The sequence below is a fragment of the Hippoglossus hippoglossus genome, chromosome 9, assembly GCF_009819705.1.
Source record: "Hippoglossus hippoglossus isolate fHipHip1 chromosome 9, fHipHip1.pri, whole genome shotgun sequence".
NCBI classification, from domain to species: domain Eukaryota; kingdom Metazoa; phylum Chordata; class Actinopteri; order Pleuronectiformes; family Pleuronectidae; genus Hippoglossus; species Hippoglossus hippoglossus.
This window is the reverse complement of record NC_047159.1, coordinates 21,334,159-21,357,683: the sequence shown is the minus strand read 5'-3', so window position 1 is coordinate 21,357,683 and position 23,525 is coordinate 21,334,159. Positions and strand designations below refer to the sequence as shown.

Here is a 23,525-nt window from a genome sequence, read left to right as displayed (position 1 = left end):
GGCTGGTGAGGAGTTTACAAAACCATTTACATTTCAGACCTTTCCACTTGTGTTGGACTGGCTTTGCTCCTAGAAAAGTTGAGGTGAACAACAGACTGAATGTATATGGATCCTACAAAGCCTTATGTCAAAAAAGAGCCGTTTGTGTGGAATGAAGATCTCCCCCTGAAATGTGTTTAACTGAGAAGAGGGAAAACAAATAGGCAAATTTGATATAAGCCAACAAAAAAGCAACCTCAAGGCGGATGATGGTAAAGCACGTTGTATTCAATAATTCAAGGCAACAAAGACAAACACACATCAAAATTAAAATACATGAGGCAGTGCAAAATGTCACACCAATAACATATCACGTTTTAAGAACTCAAAAACAAAACAGATCCTGAGGAAAAATTCAAACATACAAATCCAAGTGTATTATAAAATATCTCCAGATCAGCCCCACTCTGATTTAAATTATATGTAATAGAATGGAAGATCCCACATTTTCAGACATAATCTTTTATTTGTTACTCTTTTCTGACAGTTAATCAGGCTGCCTGCTAATTTTTTTAATTTTTATATTCTGTACCAATAACCATTCCTCCCCAGAAGAAAGGCCACAGAGTCTTCCTCACTAAAAAAAAAAAGAAAAACCCTAACACCTCAGCTAAAACACAAAAGTGATGAGATCAAAACTGCCGTCACACAACAAAACTTGTGATCTTGTACCTTATATACACATGCAACTGTGTGGACTTGTGTAGAGAAACAGAACATGGCGACTTTGGTGCTGAAATAATGAACTTTCTGCACCTTCCAATAGGAAGAAAAAAGGTGCTTCCGTCTTAAAAAAAAAAAAAGTGGGCTGAGTTTTCAACTGAAAAATTTAAATCAAGAACCCCCCCCCCCCACCAAAAAAAAACTGAAACCCCAAAAACGCAGACAACTGTCTGAACATTTTATGGCACAAACTTCTTGCCAATCAATCAAACTGGGAAGGGGAGATCGAGGAGTGGGGTAGGATCCGCAACAACTGAATTATTAACAGTTTTTCCAAGTAATGCATATGGCAACAGCAATACTAAGGTGGGTGGTTGGGTGGATGGGTTAGGGACCCGGGGGAAATTTAAGACGCATTAGTGAAACAGGCAAAGTTACAAAATTGTCCTTGGAGGAGAGCTGAGCACTTAAGGGAAGTAACTAGATACATAATAGGAGGATTTACAAGACAACGCTGTAAAATAAAAAAAAAATAAAAAAAGAACAAAGCTGCTTCTAAGTTCACATATAAAGCAGAAAAGGATATTTGTCCGAAAGCTGAAACTAACTCAAGAGTGGACTCTGATAATATGGCCATTTAGAAAAACAAAACAATGATTATGTTTTATCTAAATCGGTTCAATATCAAGAACAAGCATCTTAACTGCACTGAATTAACTAAATGGTACGGTCTACATAAATAAGAAAAGACAACAGATCTGAAAAGGCCAAGTGAAGAATGTGGAAAATTGATCTGGAACATCTGGTAAACATTTGGTTTTCTACAGATACCAATGTTGTGCTTTCTCTCACTGCAGGTGGATGAACTTTTGGGTCACACAGAGACTTTGTATCAAACACATGCAGAACGGGCACAGGTTATTCTGAATTATTATATTATCATTGAGCTGCTGTGGCTTGTTCTCTTTCAGTCTGATAACGTGGAGTGAAGTTCATGGCCCAATCAGAGTCAACACAGCATTATGTATTCAATATAAAAATAAAACAACCCCCCCCCCGTCTGATTTAAAAAGTGGAACATTATGTTCCTCTAAATAAACTGTTACAAATTTCATGGTGTTTTTTATTAAGTGTATTGTAAACCTAACCGTTTGCCACAAATATCACAGATTGAATTTTCAAGCGGTTTGTCAAATTAAAAAACAGGCCCCAAATTTTCCCTAAACAACTAAATAAAAAAATAAAAAAAAAACATTCTTTGGTGAAACAAAAAGGCAGGCATGCATCATTGATGAACAAATAATGAAAGCAAAGATGACCTAAAGTAAAGCAACGTGATAATCAGGACTCACTCACTGGTCTCTTCACACCTTGTAAATTCAGACGTTTAAAATTGATTAATCCTTAAAAAAAGAAAAAAAGGACAATTTGTGGATACTGTAGAGGAATCATTTCTCTATGACCACTCAAATTAACTAATTTGTGAAAAACGTTTTATATTTCTGTAAAGGCAAGCCGAGTTAAGACAGCAGATAGCAAATAATCCTGCCGGCCACAGAGCTAATTCCATGTGAATGTTTCAACATTGTACAGCAAACAGATGATGGCACGTCAAGGCAGGACTAACTAGATCTGAGTGGACAGACAAAAAAAGCAACAAATTGAACAGGAAAAAATGAAAGCTTTCAAATGGCAAATGCATTTCCGTTAACCATCAGACTCATGTTTTCTAATCTTTTAAACTATTTCTGTGCAGCACCCTATCCAATTAAAACGTTACATGTATGACCAGGTGCTGAGCAAGAGCAGCAGGAGTGTTAAACAGTGTGCTTCCTTGCCACACCCAATACAAAACAATGCTTTTAGTTTATAAAACGGGCCCAGACCAATCACTCCTGAGCGTCCCTTAGCTGCTGAGATGTGGTTTCAAACCGTGAAGACTGGCATCTGTAAATCCTGCCCAGTCTCATGAGTGGAAAAATTACGAACATTGTTCAAAAGGGTCAGCAGAGGTGGATGCCAAACACATTCACAAAGAAGCGCACAGCATACACTTCCTACATCTCCTTTTCTGTCCTCCGGTACAATTCACCAGCAGCATTTGCTTCATCTTGAGGTGGCTTCCCGAAAAAATTATTGTCTCCTTTTGTTCCTCCCGCCGTCGTCGATTTTCTGCGAGCCCTCAGCTCAACCTGTGCTGCTGTTGTCACCTTGACCCCCTCCCCTCTTATCTCCCCCTCTCTCTTCATAGTCTTGCGTCCTCCTCGTCCTCCTAACGTCTTCTTGACAGCTAGTTTTAGCTCACAGCCGACAGAGGCAGAACAGTGTGGGGATGAAAACCCCAAATGCCACGAGGATGGGAAACATTAGACTGCTGTTGTCGGCTGCGTATGGGTTTGGTGTTCGGGGACCAGACTGGACCCTGTACTTAGTACCTGCTGGCACCTTTTTCTTTCCACCTTCCTCGCCTCCTTCACTATCTTCCTCTTCTTCCTCCTCTTCCTCAGGCTTCTCCAAGCCAGGGTGAGGCTGAAGTTTTGGTACATCTGTCAAAAAATAAAAAAGGTACATAAAAGAAAGGTACAAAAAACATTGGGATGTGTCATTGGGATTGCTTTATGCAAAAGGCTAATTGTTCCAATAGGTTCACAGTGTCAGGACTCACCTTCTAATGTTCCCTTCATTACATAGAGCGCACAGACCTTTGGGTTGTCATAATAACCCTGAAACAAAGAACAGATCAGCCCCATGATGCAGACCAAACAAATGACAGTAAATAGTTAGGTATTTATAACACTAATCAGTGGCTTCACTAGTACATTGAAGTGGTGATTTAAAACAGCTATATGAAATGGTACAATTGACAAAAAAACTGTTTCATTGATGTATAATCATTTATGCATTCAACAAACACAGTTGGAACACCCTTATCTTAGTATGACGCTCAATGTAAGATAAAAACAATTAGAAATGCCTCTCTTCTTTTTAATCTGCAAAAAGAGCAGAGCATTTGTTTCTCTCGACTGAAATAAAACCACAGAGAACCAGTGACCTACAAAAAATTAAAAGAAAGAGGTCACTGCGGAAAAACATTTTTTGAAGTAAGCCAGTCTACATATTTCTCCCCCAGCCACATGTTTTACAAAGTCCCAAACAAATTATTTTTAATTTGTGGGAATTCAGGGCTTAAAGGGAATAATAATCGTGTCCGGGAAAAAAAGGCTCCTTGGGCGTGAAACTCTTCAGGATCTGTGAAAAAGATCCACACAATCCCTCTGACTGATGTTTCTTCATGTTGGATGTTTTGGGGCAAATATGAGCAAACTTCTCCAAGGAGGTTACACTTTCCACTGCGTTTATGTGTCTGTTAGTTGGTATAATACTGAGCGGATTACCACGAAACTTGGTGGAAGGATGCGGTATGGGTCAAGGAAGAATCCATTAGTTTTTGGTGCAGATCCAGATCAGCAGACGGATCCAGGATTTTTCTCTAACATTTAGTGATAAGGCGTTTTGCCACATTTTCTTTGATTTCTCGATAGTTCATGAAAACCAACAATCTCTCATGTTTACGGGACAGATATTTTTGAGTGTGTGCAGTTTGGTGCATATAAAAATAAAAATCAGGATCTACTGAATTTATATGTGATTTTATAAGGAGACTGTTAGGCCTTGGCGGAGGTATACACCCTCCCAAGTTCCCTTTTGAATTGAATTCTGTGGGAATAAATACACCTAGGCACACATTGTGGGGAAGGTTTGTACGTCTGGCTTAGGAGGCAGAGCGGGTCGCTGACCAGATGGTCGGTGGTTCTATCCCTGGCTCCTCCAGTTTGCATGCTGAAGTGTTCATGGGCAGGCCACTCAACTCCCAAACTGTCCCTGAGGCTGAGTACAGTACTGTATGAATGTGTGTGTGTGTGAATGGGGGAATTTGGCTTGTACAGTTAAGCACTTTCCCTTGAAAAGCGCTATATAAATAGTCAATTTTACCATTTACTACATATTAGATTTAACCTAATAAATATCATACCAAATGTCAAAAGCGTACAGCATCATTGTATGAGATGATGCTGTTTTGAGAGCTACGATAGCAATACAGGTTAGGCTGTGTGAAGTGACTAAAAGGACGAGCATTGCTAAAGGATACTGTGAAGGTTAGACACAAATTACCAACACTACTGCTGCTGCATGTGGCAGAGCACAGTAGATGTACTAGCAAAGAATAAAATGTGACAAGGAAAGGAGTGAATCAATTACTGACCTTATTACTGGCTCTTTTCAGAGACTAAGAATGAAGGGTTCATGGTCAGACTAACTCCAAATTTTATCTGTTCAGGTATTTATATTTTATGCAGTAATAATGCCAGATATTTTGGATATCATTAACGTCCTCTCGTAAATCACAGTAAACAGGGATCACATATATGAAAAGGAGAAATGAACAAAAGCAACCACTAACTGGAAGAAATATTAAATAGTGGAGAAGTTGAAAGATGATTTACAGAAAATAGACTGGTGAGAGCAAAAGAGCAAAGTTAAAAGCTGTAGTAAACAAAAACATGGCCCACACAGAAAGCAATATAACTTGGTGGGTCAAATGCTTCAAAAGACCTAAAGTCTGAAATAGATGCAGGTTGAAATGAAAAGATATTAAATATGTGGCATGTTCCTCTTTCTTCAGAGAACTATAAAAATATAGTATTTTAACTTATACACTCTTACTGCAGAATTAGTCTTGCAGAGCCAGACTTGGCCTGGCTTTACCCATTATCGTTCCGCTAAGGGGGAAAAGGTCTGGTTTGTTTGTATTTCTTTAACCAATCACAACTCTCTTGGGTGGCGATAAGCCCAGGATGCAGTGTATGTGCTGCTGCAAAATGGTGTGAGGGGAACTTTTGGTGGAGCAAATGCATGTGGGGAGGCGAGCACTGTCATTAAAATGGCCAAGTCTCCACATAGAAAATGCCACAAAACACAAAGACAAAAGTTGACTGTGTAATTGCCATTTTTAGTATGTAGGTAGTGAAGGAGATTTTGAAAATGGTCAAGGGCTGGAAGGGGTCAAGAACGCCGCCTAGAATAGGCGCTCCAATGGCAGGCTTTCACCCAAAGTCTACATCTGATGAGACATGCGGCCACAGATTTTATTTTCATTTTACAGCTGGAGTACAACTTTATCTCACAATATATCAAGCTTGCATGAACATTTCAAAAAGTAAAACAATTCTCAAACTATCTTTACCAGTAGATGGACACAGCCAATCAGCCAACCTGTAAAACTACCAGACTTCAGCCAATTTGCCTAAAAAGGTAAAAGTAGCGTTCACATTCAGTCAATTTCCGTAACTGATCAACCCGTTTAAACTAGACCAAGTTGTCAGAATGCCAAGGAAAAAGCAAAAAAATTAAACTTCTTTCTCAAATAATTAGAAAAGGAAAAACGGCTCACCTTTACAAACTCCACAGTGAGCTTGCCGTTGAAAGTGGACACCTCCCCTTGCACGCTCAGCTTGCCGCGTCGAATAGAGAAAGGCACTATCTCATCATGAGCAGTACTGTGGCCAACTCGATCAAAGATATCCAGGTCCTTCACCACCACATGGCCGTTCAGACGGACATCAAACACCTAGAAATACAGATTTTCGAAGTGATTAACACGCAGACACACAACCCAACACTTGTGGCATCATCAATAGAGTACACCAATGGAAAATCAAACAACTCCTAGAATACTGTCTGAACACCAGTGTGCAGCTACAGGGAAATTAGGAGAGAAAAATGAAATGTCCGTCACATTATATTTGTAGTGGAAAAATATATATAAAAAATAATTATACCTTTAAAAATGTGTTCATTGCGTACCTTGTCCATTCAAACTGTGCGATTAAACATGCAACACACACAAGTAGACTTGATGATCTCTGATACATTCTTTGTCATACCTTTTGCTGTGACTGGGCAAAGTAAACTTCTGCATACTTCATAACCAGTATATAGTCTCCTTCCTCGCGAATGGGAACATCGTATCCAAAAGTGTCCTCGTTGTAGCGCTCCGTCTGATAAAGAATCTGGTCCTCTTGACTGGAGCGCAGAATTGGCAAACGCACCCCATAGTCGGAGGCTGCAAAAGGAAGAAAGGCATCAAGTTAAGTCTGCACTTTGCTCAGGGGACCACGATAATACCTGCAGTGCTGGGAAACTGATCGTCCTTTAAATTCAGCAAAGCACCCCATTACAGGAGGCCTTGCCTTTTCCACCACCATGTGAAAAACAGTTTCCTGTTTGTCTCGAATGGCAGAATACCACACTGATCACGACAACTTTCACTTCCAGCATCTCTGCCTCATAGCTGACGCCATGAAGGACTCGTACAGTCAATTAGATCGCATCATCACCTGCTTCCTGTCCACGCTGAGAGGGGCGGAGCTGCAGCCCTCTATGCTGACTCCTCATTAGCCGCTACTCACTTGCGGAAGCAGGAGCATGCACAGGTTTTCTGCTGCAAAGATTCCTCGGGCTCCGAGGAGCAGCAGCATTTACCTTCACAATGTCACTCTCACAGAACACCTCACAGGCGAAGCCAAACAAAAAGACACGTACAAAATCACATGAGCAACTCACCTTTACCAAGCTTCCCTTCCAACGGGTCCTTTTTGAAGTGAATCCCGTGCACGTCTACGTGTGTTTCACCCCCGGCATTGACAGCCCAGATGACCCGTTCGGCGAGGCTGGGGCCCCCGCCGTCCGCCCAGCACTGCTCTGCCAGCAGCGACAGCACCGCTGCGACCAGCCCGGCGACGAGGTGCGCCGTGACCCGCTGCATTGCCCCGCACAGCCCTGTCCTGCACACAGACACAGACAGCGTCGGTACCTGGCTGCGTGCAGCAAACCCAAGCGCTAACCCTTCCGTATGTTACATTGCCCACACACGGTTAGCGTAAGGGGCTATCGAAGCTCGTCGTGGTGACATGCAACGTGATATCTCAGAGTTAGCCAGTATGCTAACGTTTACAGCACCAACACCGGTAGTAGCATTAGCACAGAAGCACACAGAGACACAGGAAATGACAGTTTTATTATAAACAGCTTCACGTCGACAGATTCGCGACATAATGTTACCACGTGCGTATTATTTAGTCAAGCAGTGAAGAATATCGAGACATTAGCAGTGAGTAACGCTAGCTAGCTACCTGTCTAACCAGTAATACTTGGTCTATGGGAGCCCAGCTGGCTAACGCTCATGCAAATGTATCCTACCTTCTTCCCGTTTCACCGACAATCTGAGTCTTTGTTCTGCCAACGCGTTCTCCTCTCTGCGCGGACACAGTGTCACCGGCTGCCCGCTCTACAAGCTGTCAGATGAGTGGAGGGTGCAGATATTCTGGGATCACAGCCTCCTGCTGCTGCTTCTGCTGCTTCTGCTGCTGCTACACTGACTTTCATTCAATGTGTGGATTCTAACTAGCATTGGCTCAGCCAGTGTGCAGGGGGCGGGACGGCGCTACCTAACTTGAGACTCCCCGTGACCGATGAGTGACGGGTGCTCCGTCGAATCACGTCCTCTCTGTGGAGGTTTCCTGAGCCACTCAACACGAGCTTCCGCATCACGGACCAATCACAGACTACTTCGTTATAACTGTGCACAAAGAGCCAGTTTGAGTGTGTTCACTAAGAAAATGAAACACTCCGACATGTTGCGGTTTTTCACAACACTGCATGTCTCTATTCTGAGTTTGATTGACAGACACGTGCACTGAAGAGGCCCTGCGTCTCTTTTACACGTCAAGTAGGAAGTTGGAGTATTTTGTGCCCTGAGTTCAGCCTGTCAGGCAGAGACCTCAGTTTGGGTCAACGCCCCCTTCTAGGACTGGTCATGGTCTGACATGATCAGAGGTGGAACATTCTTTACTCATGTAGAAGTAAAGACACTTGTGTCAGAAATGACTCAAGTAAAAGTATGTGTATTGATTGATCCTCTTTACTCAAGTAAAAATAAAGGCTCTAAAGTGTACTCATGTATGACAGTAACAAGTACCCCTCTGAGGGCCATTTAATCTGTGCAAAGCAAACTGAGACTCATTAATATAGTTTAATTTATATTTCAATTAAACCCCACTGCGTTCAATTCAAATAATAAAAAACTATATATTGCAAACAGGGGTTAAAGCAAGTGTGAGCATACAAATTTGTCCAGGAGGAAATGTATAGGCTACAATAAAATAAAGTATTCTTAATTTAAATAAGGCCAGGGAAAGGGAATGTTTTTTTTCCATGCTGCGTTGTGGACATTGTCGATATTATTAGGGATGTTGGCTGATTCTTCACTTTCTTCAATGTTGTTACTCCTTGTCATTGACATATGTGCTGTGCCTCTTCTCTGCAGTTGACTCTCTTCTGTCTGTTTCATCTTGATCATCAAGTCTTTAGCGTTTTGTGGAGGTTTTGCATGATATGCACGAATGGATATACAGCAAGGAATCATCTTTTCTGGGTTATTGTACATTTATGTTAAAACCTTAAAAGTAACCAGCCTGTTTGGAAATTTTAAGGATTAGAAAGTACAGGTTTATTTAAAATTGTACGGAGTAAATGTAAAAAGTCTTCAAAAAAATAGTTACTCAGGTAAACTACACATACCTGAAAAATCTACTTAAGTACAGTATCAAAGTATTTCTACGTTATTACTCCGCACCTCTGAACATTATTGTTATTATTTTTTGATTGAAACATACCAAAATCAGTCACAGAGAGCATATACAAAGACAATATTAATGTTGTCAAGGGGGATATACAACAGTCAATAACTTGAATATAATAAAATATAATTCTTATATTTTATTATATTCAAGTTATTGACTGTATTTTTATTTGTAAGAAAACCAAACACAAACACAAAGTTGGGATCAAATATTTAAATGTTCAGTGTGTATTCAGCAGTGTTGTGAATGAGTGCGTTAAAAGAGCACTGATCACTAAACACTCATATTTTTGGTAAACGGTGAACTGCTGAATGTGAACAATCGTCATCGGTTGTGTTGGGAGACCCATGGTGGCAGAAGACTTTGCCACTGTGTCTATGGCGAAATGTGTCCCATATTTGGCATAAAAAACACCAACATTATTTGAAAAATGCTCCATGTCTTTTTTTCCGACAGTATGACAGTAAGTGAAGACGATCAATTTAAGCCAAATTCAAAAGTGTCCTTGACTCATTATTTCACTCTTGATTATTGGCACAATGAGTTTCTCAGAAGGTACCAGGCAGTGAACCCTTCAGGTGATCCTACACCAATACACTGGACTGCACTGATGTCCCTGCCTGTGACTGTGACACTTTGACACTCTAACTTCCCATGGCAAATAACGTACTATCTGTACTTTGCACAGGCCAGTCTCTAGTGTTTACCTACAACGTATTGCACAATCCCTCCCTGGTGCTTATAGTATTTTTAATATTAAATTTTGTGTCCTATTTTTATATTTTTTACATTTATACTTGCATAAATTCACCACAGCAAATTCCTTGTTCGTGTAAAACTGATTGGCAATAAAACTGGATTTTGATTCAGATTCTTAAAACACACCTTTGATAACAAATCTCCATACACTGGACCTACAAAAAGGGGAACATGAATCAAAATAACAAGAATTTGGATTTATCCTTATAAAACTTCCTTGCTTTACCACTATACATTCTCTTAAGTGAAGGTCTAACATTCATAAGCATCAATAGCTAAAAACTAATATTAACTGATAATTAATAGCTACAAATGGTTTAAGGTAAAAAGGGCTAGTATAGCTCATCTCGATACACTTACAATGTGTGCATAATTTTTTTATCTCCATTATTCTTATTTTCTATATTATTCTTGTAAATTGTGTATGTGTGTGTGTGTGTGTGCATGCGTGCGTGCGTGCGTGCGTGCGTGTGTGTCTGTGTAAAACAATGTTATTTAATAACTCTTATCTTCATGTACCCCCACCCTCTCTCTCTTTGACACGGTCCGAGTCTTGTCCAATCAGGGGGGTCCAACGCAGCGTGCGCACACGGTGCACTAGAGAGCTGGTAAGAAAGGAATGAATGGAGATAGTTGCTATGGCAACAGCATTACTTCTGTGGGTGACAGGTATTTGCTTTTTTACCTTACACAGCACTGGTATAAACATACAGTAAAACTGCCCTCTATTCATAAAATGAACCAAACATGCATATTAAAATTGACTTGATTTGATACAAAAACTAATAATGTTTAAAGTTCTTATGGGCTTTATATTTGGGAGTGCAAACGTTTGTTGCTGCTGCTTTAACCTCATGTTCCTCCAGAAGTGGCCCAGAGGCAGCGTGTGGAGTACATGCAGTTTAGTTGTGGGTGTCGCTATGCCTGCAACAATCTCCTCTGTTCTTTCTGGATGAAAACTGAGGCTTGCACTCAACATTTTAGTGTTAATATTACTGCCGGTTTATCATTTGAACCTGTTACCAGACCCTGACATATAATGTACCTGAAATAAAAAGGTGACCCTTTTCCCCCCTATTTTACAACCGAAAGATCAGATTGACCGAGACACAAACATAGCAGCAATCTGGCCCGTAGTCAAACATTTTGTGTGGAAAACACTTTGAAGCTATTTCAGCAGGTCTGAACAAATTCTCTCATTTGCAGTTATATGTGGATCCTAAAATGCTTTACACAGAGATAATTAAGAAACAAAGAGCTTTTAAATAATGTATAATTTGTCAAAGTTGTGTCAAGACTAAGCCAAATACGGATACAAAAACAAACCTAATGTAGAGCAACCAAGGCCAAAGCGTGGGGCGGTGTATTGTAAAAGGTTAACTTCTTTTACAATGCTGTTACCAAATAGTCTAAACTTAACAGTGAAATAAATGTACTGCAGTGGCTTGTAAATTCCTGTTGTCACCGTTGCCCTAATAAAGCAGAAGAAGGTGACTTTGTTATGTAATTGAAGAATACTTTGTCGCTACCTAATATGTCTTTTAACCACCAAACATGTGTGTAGCAGACAGAAATCTTTCATCAAATCTAAATTAGTCATATTATTAGGTCACACACGGGACACAGCACAATACAATACAGTAATTTTCACTTTGTGACCTGCACAGTGATGCATCTGTGTTTGTCCTGTTGCACAATAACTGCAAAACCATCACTGTGCAGGATTCCTGCACAATACAATGTACCCAACCCTTAGTCTTAGTGACTTATATGAAAAATAGATATGATGAGGTTTGACCTCATGACGTGCTGTGACAGCATAGTGATGTACCAATATGCTGATAATGACATCTGGACTTTAATGAAGCTCAGCCTAAGTTCAGTCAGGAAGACTTTACCCCGTTCAATCAATCTCAATTCTCTCTCTCATCTTTGCTTAATGATCAGCTGATTGTGGGCATTTCTAAACGGCCAATCAGATTCTGCCACATTCTCTTCCAGCCAATCATGCGGCTACTGTCAAACTGTCAAACCAGTGTCTAGTCCCCTGGGTGGAATCCTTTACTACGTTCTGCTCCACCCCCTTCTAATCCTGATGATATCACATAGGGGTCTAAAACGTAAAGACTTATAACATTCACATCACTTTCTCTGTGCATGTGTCAATAAATTATTGTTAAACCATTGAATCGAAGTCTCTCCTGATTGAAAAAATAGACACAAAGAAAATTCTTTGAAAATTAAGGTTCATAACAAAAAAACTGTCGATGTACTTGAGTAAGCATAGTATATTTTCATTGGATTTCTAAATAACAGACGCAGAGCCACTTTCTACCATATTGCTCCTCTATTTTCTTTGATAATTTCACCACGGGAAAAGGGGGCTCAAATGTAGACACCTTTTATTTTTTTATACAGTCAACTTGGCGAAATTATTGTATTTACTTCCTTAGACAAAAAAATGTAATGTGCATACTAAATTTAATAAATTTCTCTCTTTGGCATGCATAAAAATTGCTTCGACAACACGGATGTGTGGAACATTACCACAACTAGATTCATATTGACACTGACATACAGTACAGGTACAACATAATCACATCCACTGCATATACAGTCAACAAATGTCATTCCTACGGTGTGTTCACAGACAGGGTCGTGGTGATTTTTTGAAAACTGACATTACTTGTTCCCAAAGCAAGGTTACAGATTACAGGAATTCAAACCTGTGAGCGCTGTCAGACAGTGTGGAGAGGCTCCATTTACACTGCATTGGATGCTGCAAACCACAGCAGGCTAGTGTCACTGAGCACTTTGGTGTTCTGGCTTTTGAAAGAGAGCTATGCATCTTTTTAAAGGAGACATATAATGCAATTATTCATGTTCATAAATTCCTCATATTGGCCAATGCTGCAGCTCCTGTAGGAAATATTGACCTCTGCTCTCGCTTTAACTGGTTTTAACTGGTGACGAGGAGCTTCAGAAGCAGTGTTTTCTGTGGCTCTTTAAAACACACTAGAGGAAAGAAAAACTGATAAAAAGCCCCATATGTCTCCTTTAAATGGTTTTTCAACTGTCCCTGATCCAGACCATGCAGAATGAGATACTGTATATGAACTGTATTTCTGAGTTCTGCTGCTCATCGATTTCAGAGATCTGCTGTTTCATTGCATGTAGCTGTCAGACAGTTGATGCTTCTGTTTACTGGACTGGCACAGTGAGAAATCACAGATGGTCACACGGTTACAATACAGGTGTGATATTACCACGTTGGTTCCTTGGTGGAGCACCAGTGTCACACAAAGGACATTCCACTTATAACTTCTAATATAACACATACTGTGTGGAAATGAAACGTAACGTTTAACAGTCTTCTCAATCTTTTCTATAGGCATTAATTCTCTAATCCTGACTGTGATATTCACATAAGGCGACGTTATGCGAAACACTTATATTAGCCACGTAGAAGAGGAGACGAGACACCAGCATTCTATCCACACAGGAAGTTATTTAGTGAGAATTAAAGTGCAAAAACCTAAATTGAACAATCATCAGCTAGGCTACAGCAAATTTCGCCTCACTCGAACCGGAGACTTTTCAGGAAGAACACTTATTGATTGAAAGTGAGAGGTGACGCTTTTCTCCGTAACATTCAAGGAAATGTGATTCCAGTTTGATTCAGATTGGGACGGCTCAGAAGATCTCAGCATGGTCCTCTGTCGTACTCGGTCAAGTACAGAGAAGGACACAGCTTCACATTCAGGACCGATCTTTTTGTGACCTCAGCGAGACATCATTCGTACAAACTCTGTGGAGAGAGAGAGAGAGGGGGAGGATGACAGAATGCAGCCGTTGCACCACACTTCCCAGGATACCTTGAATAAATAAGTAGTTTGCTGAAGCTGCTTTACCTTCAAAGTCAACAAGCCCGTCTCCATTTAAGTCAACATCCCGCAGGATATCTTCTACTTCCTTTAGACCCACCTGGAAAAAAATAGGTAAGCAGAGTGGAGCCCCACACTCATTTAAAGTCCTGTTTTCACTGGTCAAAGAACCTACTAACACCCACTAACATCTTCCTTAGTCTGGAATGGGAATGGATACAATCTACATTCCATTCTACATTTTAGCATATACCTGCTTATTTTTAAAGAGGTATTAGAAATGTTGACTTTATGATCTTACCTGTTGGCCCAACAGCTTTCTCATTGCATCTCGGAGCTCGGATGTGCTTATGGCACCATCTCCATTAGTGTCAAACTGAGAACAAAAAGCAGAGGAACAACACTGATGATGAAGATGCAATTAGTAAATATCAACATGACCAGAGCTATGGGAAGTAGACCTCTTACCTCTCTGAATGCATCTTTTAGCTCCTTTATTCCGATCATGTCAGCCGTTTCAGCGAGGAGTTTTGGACCCATCAACTCTACGAAATCCTCAAAATCAACATGACCTCCCACTTGACAAAAAAGATTTTGGCACAGAATTTCAAACCACAATACACATACAGGATACAGTTGAATGCATGACACGTAGATGCACGAAACAGGTGGGTCCTTACAGTTCATGTTTATCTGTTGGCTCAGCTCAATCAGCTCCATTTCAGTGGGCATGTATCCCATGGTTCTCATACAGTTTCCCAGGTCTTTGCAGCTGATGAAACCATCCTTGTCCTTGTCAAACTCTTTGAAAGCGTCGCGCAATTCTGTTTAGAAATAACAGAAAATGTACCAGAACATTAACTGTCAACTAATATGTAAATACTTAAAACCTGTCTCCCCTTTTGTTCTATAAAAAGCTTTGACAAACCTGTCAAGCAATAGTTTTACGATACATTTTGTGTGAGTGCTTAACTCCAGTAAAGGTGAAACCTACCATCCATTTCCTCTGGCCGCAGCTCTCTGTCCTGTAATGAAATGACATTTGATCATTGGTCAGCACAAAAACAAAGGCAGTCGCCATGATCACATCATAAAAAACACACTCATACAGTTTATATATGAGTATCATGTAAACATACCCCTGACAACGCTGCGATTCGAGTGATGCCCAAACCTAAATCAGCAGCCTTCTCCATAACAGTCCTCAGTCGTTTTGTGAACTTAACGTGAGAACGCTAAACGATAAAAGATGTTAACTGGAACTATCTCACATCTTGATGACAAAACCTCCCAGTATAAATCGTCCGATTCCTATCAAGCATGACTGGGAACCATAACCCTCACAGTTTACAGAAGAATGTGGCCGTTTCTATTTTTTCAGTGCTTGCTTAAGATGAGCACAACCTTTAAAGGGCAGAGAGAGAGGCAGACATATCCCAGAGCCCTCAGGGGTTAACAGCAGGAGCAGTGAGACGTCTAAACACAACAGTGAGGTGCTGACGTCAGCCAGAAAGAACTGTTTGACCGGAACCTCTGAGATAGAAACCACAGGGGCAGGCACCTGAAGATCCAGAATAACCAGCCGGTACAGCATGCATGTATGCGCAACACCATCAGCCCTTCATTCATCACTGCCGGTTCATCATCCACCACAATTTACACTGACAAGATCCAGACCACTGAAATATCTACTCAAAAACCTCCACTACTTTACTGTCTTCACTTTGGCCAATATGATAATCCACTGATACCACTCAGCTACAGTACAGCCAGCTGCAGGTTAGCTTAACATTAACATTTTAAAACAGGCGGAAACAGCTGGTCTCTAACAAAGCTTGGCTACTACAGACATGTGAGTGTTATCGGGCCTTTCATGTAAATCTTGGAAAAAAGTGTATTTCCCAAAACTACTGTATTTCTTTAGTATTTTATGCACTCACCATACAATTAAAGATATAGGTATATCTGTGAAAGGTGAGCAGTGGAGCAAAGCTTTGCTGAATCAGCATCACTGCACCTGTTTGACCTGTTTAAGCTGAGAAAGGTTGGAAACCACTGATCAATGAAGGCTGTTGCATTCATGTGCACTGCATGTGTTCACAAGGTCCTAAACACATATGCAGTCACTTGTGAACTTTTATGCTGTTCTTTTCCAAACCTGTGTGTTCCCTACACTGGCAGATGGAAGGATACCAGTCACAAGCAGCAAGAGTGGAAGTCGTAAGAAATTATTGACCTACTAATATACACAAACATCTGTGTGTGGAATGCAAATCTTGCAAACCATTCTTCTTATCGACATCACACTAGGCATGTGTATTGGTAATGGCCCAGGGAGGTGCAGTGCCCAACTTGGTGCAATTTGGACCTGCGATACATTCAATATTAATAAATTGAATAAACAGGCGACCAGCGTTCTGTAGCAGTCAGTGGGGGCGGGGAAGTGCTAACAGTCAGTATGTGGACCAAGTTCAACACGTCCTCCTCTACATCCTTTGATAAACTACAGCAGTGGTTGACAACTGGGTCAAATTATGGGTCAAAATCGCAATTTTCATAGAAAGTTGGCAATTTGTCTTTAAAGTAAAAACATTACGTTTGTTTGGTTGTTTGCTTTGTATCTAGCTGAAAAACAGATTTATTTTGAAAAGTTGTGAACAATGGTCTGAAGATTGTGTTGATTGCTTAACAGACCATTGAAATATATGAATTTAAAGGTCTTAAATGCAATATATGAAAAAATAACACCAATTAAGTGCCTCAGTTAAACATATATATAAACCACACACTTGTACAGTAATAACAAATTTTGAAAAAAATGCTGTTGCATTTTTTGAAAAACACTGGCTTTAAAATCTTCCCTGCAGATAAACCAGGTAGGATGAACTTCACTCTGCATCATAGATTGTTTATAGAAAGCTCTGCACACAACGTCCAACACACAAACAATAAAAAGTGACAGTATATTGTAGAAATGTTTGAAGAGGACTCACTAATGACAAGGACTTTTTAAGAACAGGCACTGCAGTGATAGAAAATAGGTCCGCAACAACCCAGACAAGAAGTAGATATAAAAAGGATGTTTTGTCCAGACTTACGTACAGTCTGCCTGCACTTGGCCACGCCATTACTCAGGAAGACACAGGTTTGTCCCAGTATGTTGCTCACGAGAACGCAGTTTTGTGTCATGGAAACAATGGACTCCTGATAAGGCCGGCGATACCCTGCATGGCCCATCTCCTCACAGGGCAGCCCCCCTCTGAGTCTCCTCTCAGCGTCCCGGAGCATCTTTCCAGAGGGGGAGACAGAGTTAGAGATCTGTAGAGGCTTCTGAGCAGAATGGAATAAAGCTGCAAACTGAGAGAGGAGGACGTGTGACAGTCAACTAGTTTCTCTCTGTAATGTGTGTGTGTGTGTTGTCCAGATATTATTCATGTTGTGAGGTTTACACAGTCACATGAAGTCACATAAGTCTTCCTTATGGGGACACTTAACCTCCTAGGTTAAGGTTAGGGTTAAGGATAGAGTAAGTATCCAGGAAAGTGTGTGAGTGTTGTGTAACTGTATATGAAGCAATGTTGGGAATACAAAAACCAGGCACAAATTTAAATACATCGATAAAGCGGCACATTGCCAACTTTCCACTCATTGCTCACAACTGTTTATGTGTGACGTGCGAACTGGCAACTCACACCTATACACTGTCACTGGAACAGTAAACATACTTATACATATAAATGCAAGCTCATAAGCACCGGGAACACCACGATTCTGTGAAGACATCAAGATACATTTTCTTCTCCTTTTGAAAAAATAATGCCTGCTGCACAACAAAGATCTGAAGCCATTAATCTAACACAAGGTCAACTAAATACTACGGAAGCCATTTAAGCAGCAAAGTGGCAGAATAAGTTTCAAGTCATTACAAAGTAATGTGTAAGAAAAAACATTACTTAAACAAACATAACACAACACAAGCAAATGCTGATTTAAACTATTTTTGTAAAGGCTCTGTGTGGATATCATTAAAAACACACACACAGACAAAAAACCTCTAAATCCTCTATAGCAATGTGGCAGTATGAGGACCTAACCTCTGCAACATCCACTCAAGCTTGAGCAGAGACTGAAAACAGCTGCACACAAGTATGCAAAACTTGGACAAAACGTCCAAAAAACGATACACCACTGTCAAGTTTTATTGCCAGTTTCAGTTTTGAACCTGCCACAAAATCCACCAAACAAACTGAGAGAGACAGGGTGTGACATCAATATATCACAGTGAAAACAGTCTTACCGTTCTCAGGGGCCAGTCTAAGCAGTTTCCCATACCAAGAGAGAAAAGAGACACTAAAAAGGACCATGAGGACTTTTTCTCCGTCAAGTTTGCAGTTTGGGTTCTGAGAGGAGTAAAAGCTCTGGTTTCAGCAAGACCCATGAAGCCTGGGGTGCTAACCTGCAGCTGATAGACAACTGTGAACTTCACTGCACTTCGCTGTCTGTCTGGAAGTATAAGCAAAGTGTGGCCAGTGACACTCAAAGAGAGAGAGGGGGAGACGAAGTGAGAAAGTAAATGAGAGAGGGAAGTGAAGCATGAAGTATGCCTATTAAAGGAAAAGAGGTTGAGCGTCTGTGGGATATTTCACCCAACTGTCACGCTGACCAAACTGTTGTAGCAGATCTGTGAACAACACAGACAATTCAACACGGCATCACAGACACCATGCATCTGAATAAACAAGAGCGATGTGATAAATGGTAAATGGCGCTTTTCTAGATCAGTTCGGCATGCAGATGGGGAAGACTGGGATCGAACCACCAACAACCGCTCTACCCCTCAGCCACAGCCGCTGTCATCTTTCCAACAGGGTTATATACACAAAACTGCACTAGTAACCTTTTACCCCAGTGTTACACATACACACACACACACACATACTTCCAGGTATTTGCTGTGTTTGTGCTGTATGAAAATCTGTAGCAGGCAAGTTTACAAGAATACTCTGTAATGACCTATTTCCAGCTCCTCACCTGCACTCTCACGTACCAGACTCGTTTGTCAATTTGCAACCTTGAGATTGCATTTGGCTGGCGTGCACTGCTGCGTCACAGCAAGGAGGTTCTTGATTTGAAACCTAGCTCGATTGGGGTCTTTCAAAAGACATGCAAGATTATTGAAAACTCTGCAGGGGTGAGTGTGAATGGTTGTTCGTCTGTGTATGTTGGCTGTGTGATAAACTGGCAACCTGTCCACGGTGCATCTTGTCCAATGTCAGCTGGGATTGGCCCGCCGCCTGCAACCCTCAAAGGATAAGTGCAAAGATAATGGATGGTTGGATGGAGATTGCATTTTGAATCCCTGTGTCGGTCTCAAATTATCTGCACATGCCTTTGTATTCTCGCCTCACTCCCCCGCGCCACACACATCATCCTGTGCCCTCTGCAGTCAAAGACAAGGTCAGCCTGACCTACAGCAGCCTCGCGGCACCTACACGAAGACTGGGAGAGGCAGCAATCCAGGTACTGACGTCTGTTTATTCATGTGATTTTTTAAATCTGTGTGTGTTTGCACATATGCAGAAATCAAAATTGGATTCAAGGTAGTCGATCACCATCTGTTCACATTTGGCAAGTGAAACCACAACTTGCATCCAGAGCAGTGAAAATCCTGCTGAATGCATTGTTTAGACAAAATGCCAAAGGCAGAGCAGAGTGCGTATATATCTCTAAAACCAGGCATTACATTCCTGCCCGTCATTGACCTCCTCTCCATCTAGCTGTCTCATCAAAGACCTTTTACAGGTCACACTAATGTTTTCACAGAGCTGCTCGCACACTGACTCATGGGGTATTTGTAGAGTAGGCATTCATTCTACAAGTGCTTGAGGATTTTCTTCCCGAAGCCACAATAGATGCTCCAAGTGTTCCCATACTATCCCCTCCTATAGCTGTGACATTCCTAATTCTCCAATCTGTAAATAACCTCCTCATTAAGGATCAGCCTAAAATCCAAACACCACACACAATGCGACATGGTGGAGCTTTGTGAGGATTTGTGATGTAAAACTGAAATTGGTTGCAGACCTGAGCTCTGTGAGCTAAAATTATGCAAATCCACATCACTGACACCAGCCCAAGCATATTAAGTGGAACCTATTTTCTATGTATAAATAGACGGCAGGCTCAAAATAGATCCCTCCATCACCAACGGGAGCATCAAAGTGATTTCCTCCAAACACAACACAACAATTGCTGCAGTGATGATGCAGGGACATGAATATACATCTCTCTGTTTTTCACCAGATACACATTAGCACATCAGACATTTGCACCTCTCTGATATTGAGCATTTTAAAATGCCCCCATCACATCCACTTCAAGAGGGAACGGCTGACTGGCTGAGGTCTGTAGGAGGTAGCGCTGTATTTACAAATTATATAAGAAATGAATGTGTATAGCAGAAGCTTTTTCCCTGTCTATATAAGCAATCTATACAGTGAGGACAGTTTTTTGCACACTGCATCACAAAGCACAATGTGTATTGATTGGAAACGTCATTGGAGCCAGTAGAAATGACAGTAGCAAAGCATTATATTTTTAGCAGAGCACTTCTGCAGGGGAAGCCTGGACTTGATGTGTTTTGTAGATGAAGCCTGCCTTACTAAAGACACTGCTGTCGTCCATTCACATTGGTTAACAAAACCTAATTTTCTCTGTGGTAACCCCTCTCATCAAACCCATAGAATATAGGCTCTTACATGAATTAGAAGTCGGGTTTGGGGTGTCACTAACACAGCTTGTCAGGGGCCACAAAACTCAGAGGAGCTGCACTTAAAACTCTTTAAATGAACAGAAACTGTGAAGGATGACTTGATCCAGACCACATCTAGTGGTGTAGGTGTACATTAATGTTTCTATATCCATTACCTGTCCAAAGAGTGAATTGAGGATGGTGCATAAACTGACATCGGATGCAGAAGAAGCAGCACTGGACCTCCGGGAGCGACGGGATGACCTGCTGGACAGCGGGACCAGGGAGCATGAGGACGGGGAGGGACTGGGGACCTGGCCTCCTGCACTGTTGGCCAAACCGGCTCCCTGACGGTCCCTCGGCTCACAGAGAGGAGTCCTGTCGTCGTTGCTGTCCGACAGCGAGGGCACCCTGGGGACCGGGCTGCTATGAGTGTGGCAGCGACGGGGATCCTCGGGGTCGGGTGCCCCTGCCGCCGGAGGACGGTCCTCCCGGGTGTGCTTCCTGCGGTGGTGGTGCCGGTGTGTGGGTTTGGAGGACCTGCAGCGCTCCCTCACACCTCGGTCCGCCTCGCCGCTGTTTGGCGGGTCGGGAACTTGGCTGTGGGTCGGGGCATGAGACTTGCACTTGTCCCGAGTGGCTGCGTGGTCACTACTGTCCGGGCTGCCGACGAGGGAGGGGTGGCACAGGGGTCTCCGGGCGCTGACGTCGCACTCGGCCGACCAGAAGGACTCCTCGGCTTTGCTGCCGCTGCTCCGGAGCGCGGCGGCGGGACGGTGGTGATGCTGGTGCTGATGCTGCGGCTGGTGATGCTGACTTCTCCGGCTCTCTGCTGTGCGCTCAGGGAGGTGTGTCGGTCTCCTCGCCGCCGCGGACGATTTCAACAAGGAGGTCGTGGATTCAGATTTGGGGAAGGAGGAGCTCATAGCTGCGGATCTGCTCTATTCCGTCTCGGTGGGGCGATCCTCCATCATTCGCCGTCTTCTCGTCATCGTCGGCCCGTGATGCTCTCTGCTGAGTTGGGCTTCATCTCTCCACCTGGTTGCTGTGCGGCAGCAGCAGCGCAGCCGGAGCGCGCACACACAGCGGAGCACACACGTAGCTGCAGAGCGCGTCACCTTTTCATTGATGTGGATGCTCGTCTCTGTGACGTGGGTGTAGACGGTAGTAAGGTGTAGCCTGCCAGTGGTCGGCAAACTTTCCCATGACAAAGATTAACCCGTTAGATAAACACTGCAGGAGACGGACATGTGCCCAACTCATATATGAGCTGTAATCTAAAGCAGAAACACATACAGATTCTGTCAGGACACATTCTCCAAGAATGAGGGAAATCAATACTACAATAATATCCAATCCCTGATGCTAATGCACATTTGTTTGTCAGCAAACTGTAGAATTCTACTCCACTCAAACTCTAAACTGGCCTAATGCAACTGTAGAAAATGTATAGGCTGTGTGTGTGTCATTGTTTTCCTCCTGGTGGACAAAATAGGAGAAACACCAGTGACCATTTGCCGGTCTGCAGCAATTAACTGTTAACATTTATAGAAACATCTCCATGTGTTCCAAAAACTACAGCACAAACTAATGGATTTTAGAGGCTGATGTGATTCTGGCTTCACTACTCACCTGCATTTGAATGAATTGAGAGTTATTGGGTACTGAAAAGCAAAACAAGCAACAAAACCAGACAAATCTGCAGCCTCCCAGCAAGCTGCCAACTCCTCTCCCCCCTTCTTTACCGACTGGCATTTACCTCCACATCCTCACCTGCTTGGAACCTACCTGCCCTGGTAAGTATAGGGTGAGCTTTACAGAAAGACAAGTAGAGAAACCACAATCAACACTACGATCACAAGACCAAGTTAGGACTCTGGGCTACTGCTGACCTCACAATTCAATCTATCTGCAAAAATACAGAAGATAAATGCAACACCTTGAGTGTGTCACCTTGAGTCTGCCCAGCCCCTTCTTTCTCCGAGACCTGATCATGACCTGCTGATCTGACCCCTCATCCCTGGCAAAAAAAACCAACCAAACAGAGCAACATCACAAACATAACAAAATAAACTGTCAACACGTACTTGCTGTAAAACAATGCAACACACAACTCAAAGAAGATTCTCTACATAATCTGATTGATAATCAAAATTCAAATAATAACCAACTGACCAAAAACCTTTAATGTATAGGGAGATAGGGCCTAGTGCATGGGGAGAAAGAACCCACACAATTCTCCAAGCCCATACCATTGCATATTTTGTGGTCCCATAGTGATATGGCATGAAAAACTGAATGATATTTTTATAACGTAGGCTATTTTTGTGATTGCACAATGAGCCTACTATGATAAACACCAGTCTGCTGCATTACACTGCAAACTATGGGGTTTCACAGGTTGTGATTCTGACTTAACTGTTCACCTGCATTTGATTTAAATGATGTCAAGCAAATTCTCACTTTGTCAGGTGGGGGCCCATGGGACTCCATCAGCTACACTCATAGAGTTCCCTGCAGCTCATCAGCCCCCACACAAGTCTGACTTATGACAAAAACACACATTTATACACACTGTTAGTGATATACAGCTGAGAACAGGAATCCTTCCTCTGGCCCTCGACGATGGTTGATTTAAAAACATCCCTGAGGACGTCAAGTTGTGTGAATAGTGTGAATTTAGAGGTTGAGAATGAAACACATTTTCCTCTGTATTGCCCTTATTAT

At 42.0% G+C, this 23,525-nt stretch overlaps 2 protein-coding genes across 4 annotated transcripts; both read right to left on the bottom strand.

The window, feature by feature from the left end:
• Positions 1-246: 246 nt before the first annotated feature.
• mlec (malectin) lies at positions 247-8,238 on the bottom strand. The gene is made up of 6 exons (XM_034596175.1): positions 7,963-8,238; positions 7,327-7,547; positions 6,648-6,826; positions 6,155-6,331; positions 3,368-3,425; positions 247-3,248 (listed from the first exon to the last, which is right to left on the bottom strand). The coding sequence occupies exons 2-6, from the start codon at positions 7,526-7,528 to the stop codon at positions 3,004-3,006; spliced, it is 861 nt and encodes a 286-aa protein (XP_034452066.1). The 5' UTR covers positions 7,529-7,547; positions 7,963-8,238; the 3' UTR covers positions 247-3,003.
• A 4,200-nt stretch (positions 8,239-12,438) lies between these two features.
• cabp1a (calcium binding protein 1a) lies at positions 12,439-22,094 on the bottom strand. Of its 3 annotated transcripts, XM_034595664.1 has the most exons (8): positions 20,975-22,094; positions 17,150-17,335; positions 15,042-15,072; positions 14,728-14,871; positions 14,516-14,625; positions 14,349-14,423; positions 14,075-14,147; positions 12,439-13,971 (listed from the first exon to the last, which is right to left on the bottom strand). In XM_034595664.1, the coding sequence occupies exons 1-8, from the start codon at positions 21,722-21,724 to the stop codon at positions 13,946-13,948; spliced, it is 1,395 nt and encodes a 464-aa protein (XP_034451555.1). In that variant the 5' UTR covers positions 21,725-22,094; the 3' UTR covers positions 12,439-13,945. The 3 variants fall into 3 exon arrangements, with proteins under 3 accessions (XP_034451555.1, XP_034451556.1, XP_034451557.1); XM_034595665.1 differs by lacking the exon at positions 17,150-17,335 and having other exon boundaries at positions 20,975-21,738; XM_034595666.1 differs by lacking the exon at positions 20,975-22,094 and having other exon boundaries at positions 17,146-17,316.
• Positions 22,095-23,525: the final 1,431 nt, after the last annotated feature.

Excerpts from the sequence above, each read along its gene's own strand:
- cabp1a (XM_034595664.1), bottom strand. The coding sequence starts at position 21,724 with ATGAGCTCCTCCTTCCCCAAATCTGAATCCACGACCTCCTTGTTGAAA. Across the intron at positions 15,073-17,149 it reads TGGCCAAGTGCAGGCAGACT|GACAGAGAGCTGCGGCCAGA; the intron begins GTACGTAAGTCT and ends ATTTCATTACAG. Across the intron at positions 14,872-15,041 it reads GCGGCCAGAGGAAATGGATG|AATTGCGCGACGCTTTCAAA; the intron begins GTAGGTTTCACC and ends ATTTCTAAACAG.
- mlec (XM_034596175.1), bottom strand. The coding sequence starts at position 7,528 with ATGCAGCGGGTCACGGCGCACCTCGTCGCCGGGCTGGTCGCAGCGGTG. Across the intron at positions 6,827-7,326 it reads GGAAGGGAAGCTTGGTAAAG|CCTCCGACTATGGGGTGCGT; the intron begins GTGAGTTGCTCA and ends TTCCTTTTGCAG. Across the intron at positions 3,249-3,367 it reads AATGAAGGGAACATTAGAAG|ATGTACCAAAACTTCAGCCT; the intron begins GTGAGTCCTGAC and ends ATTTTTTGACAG.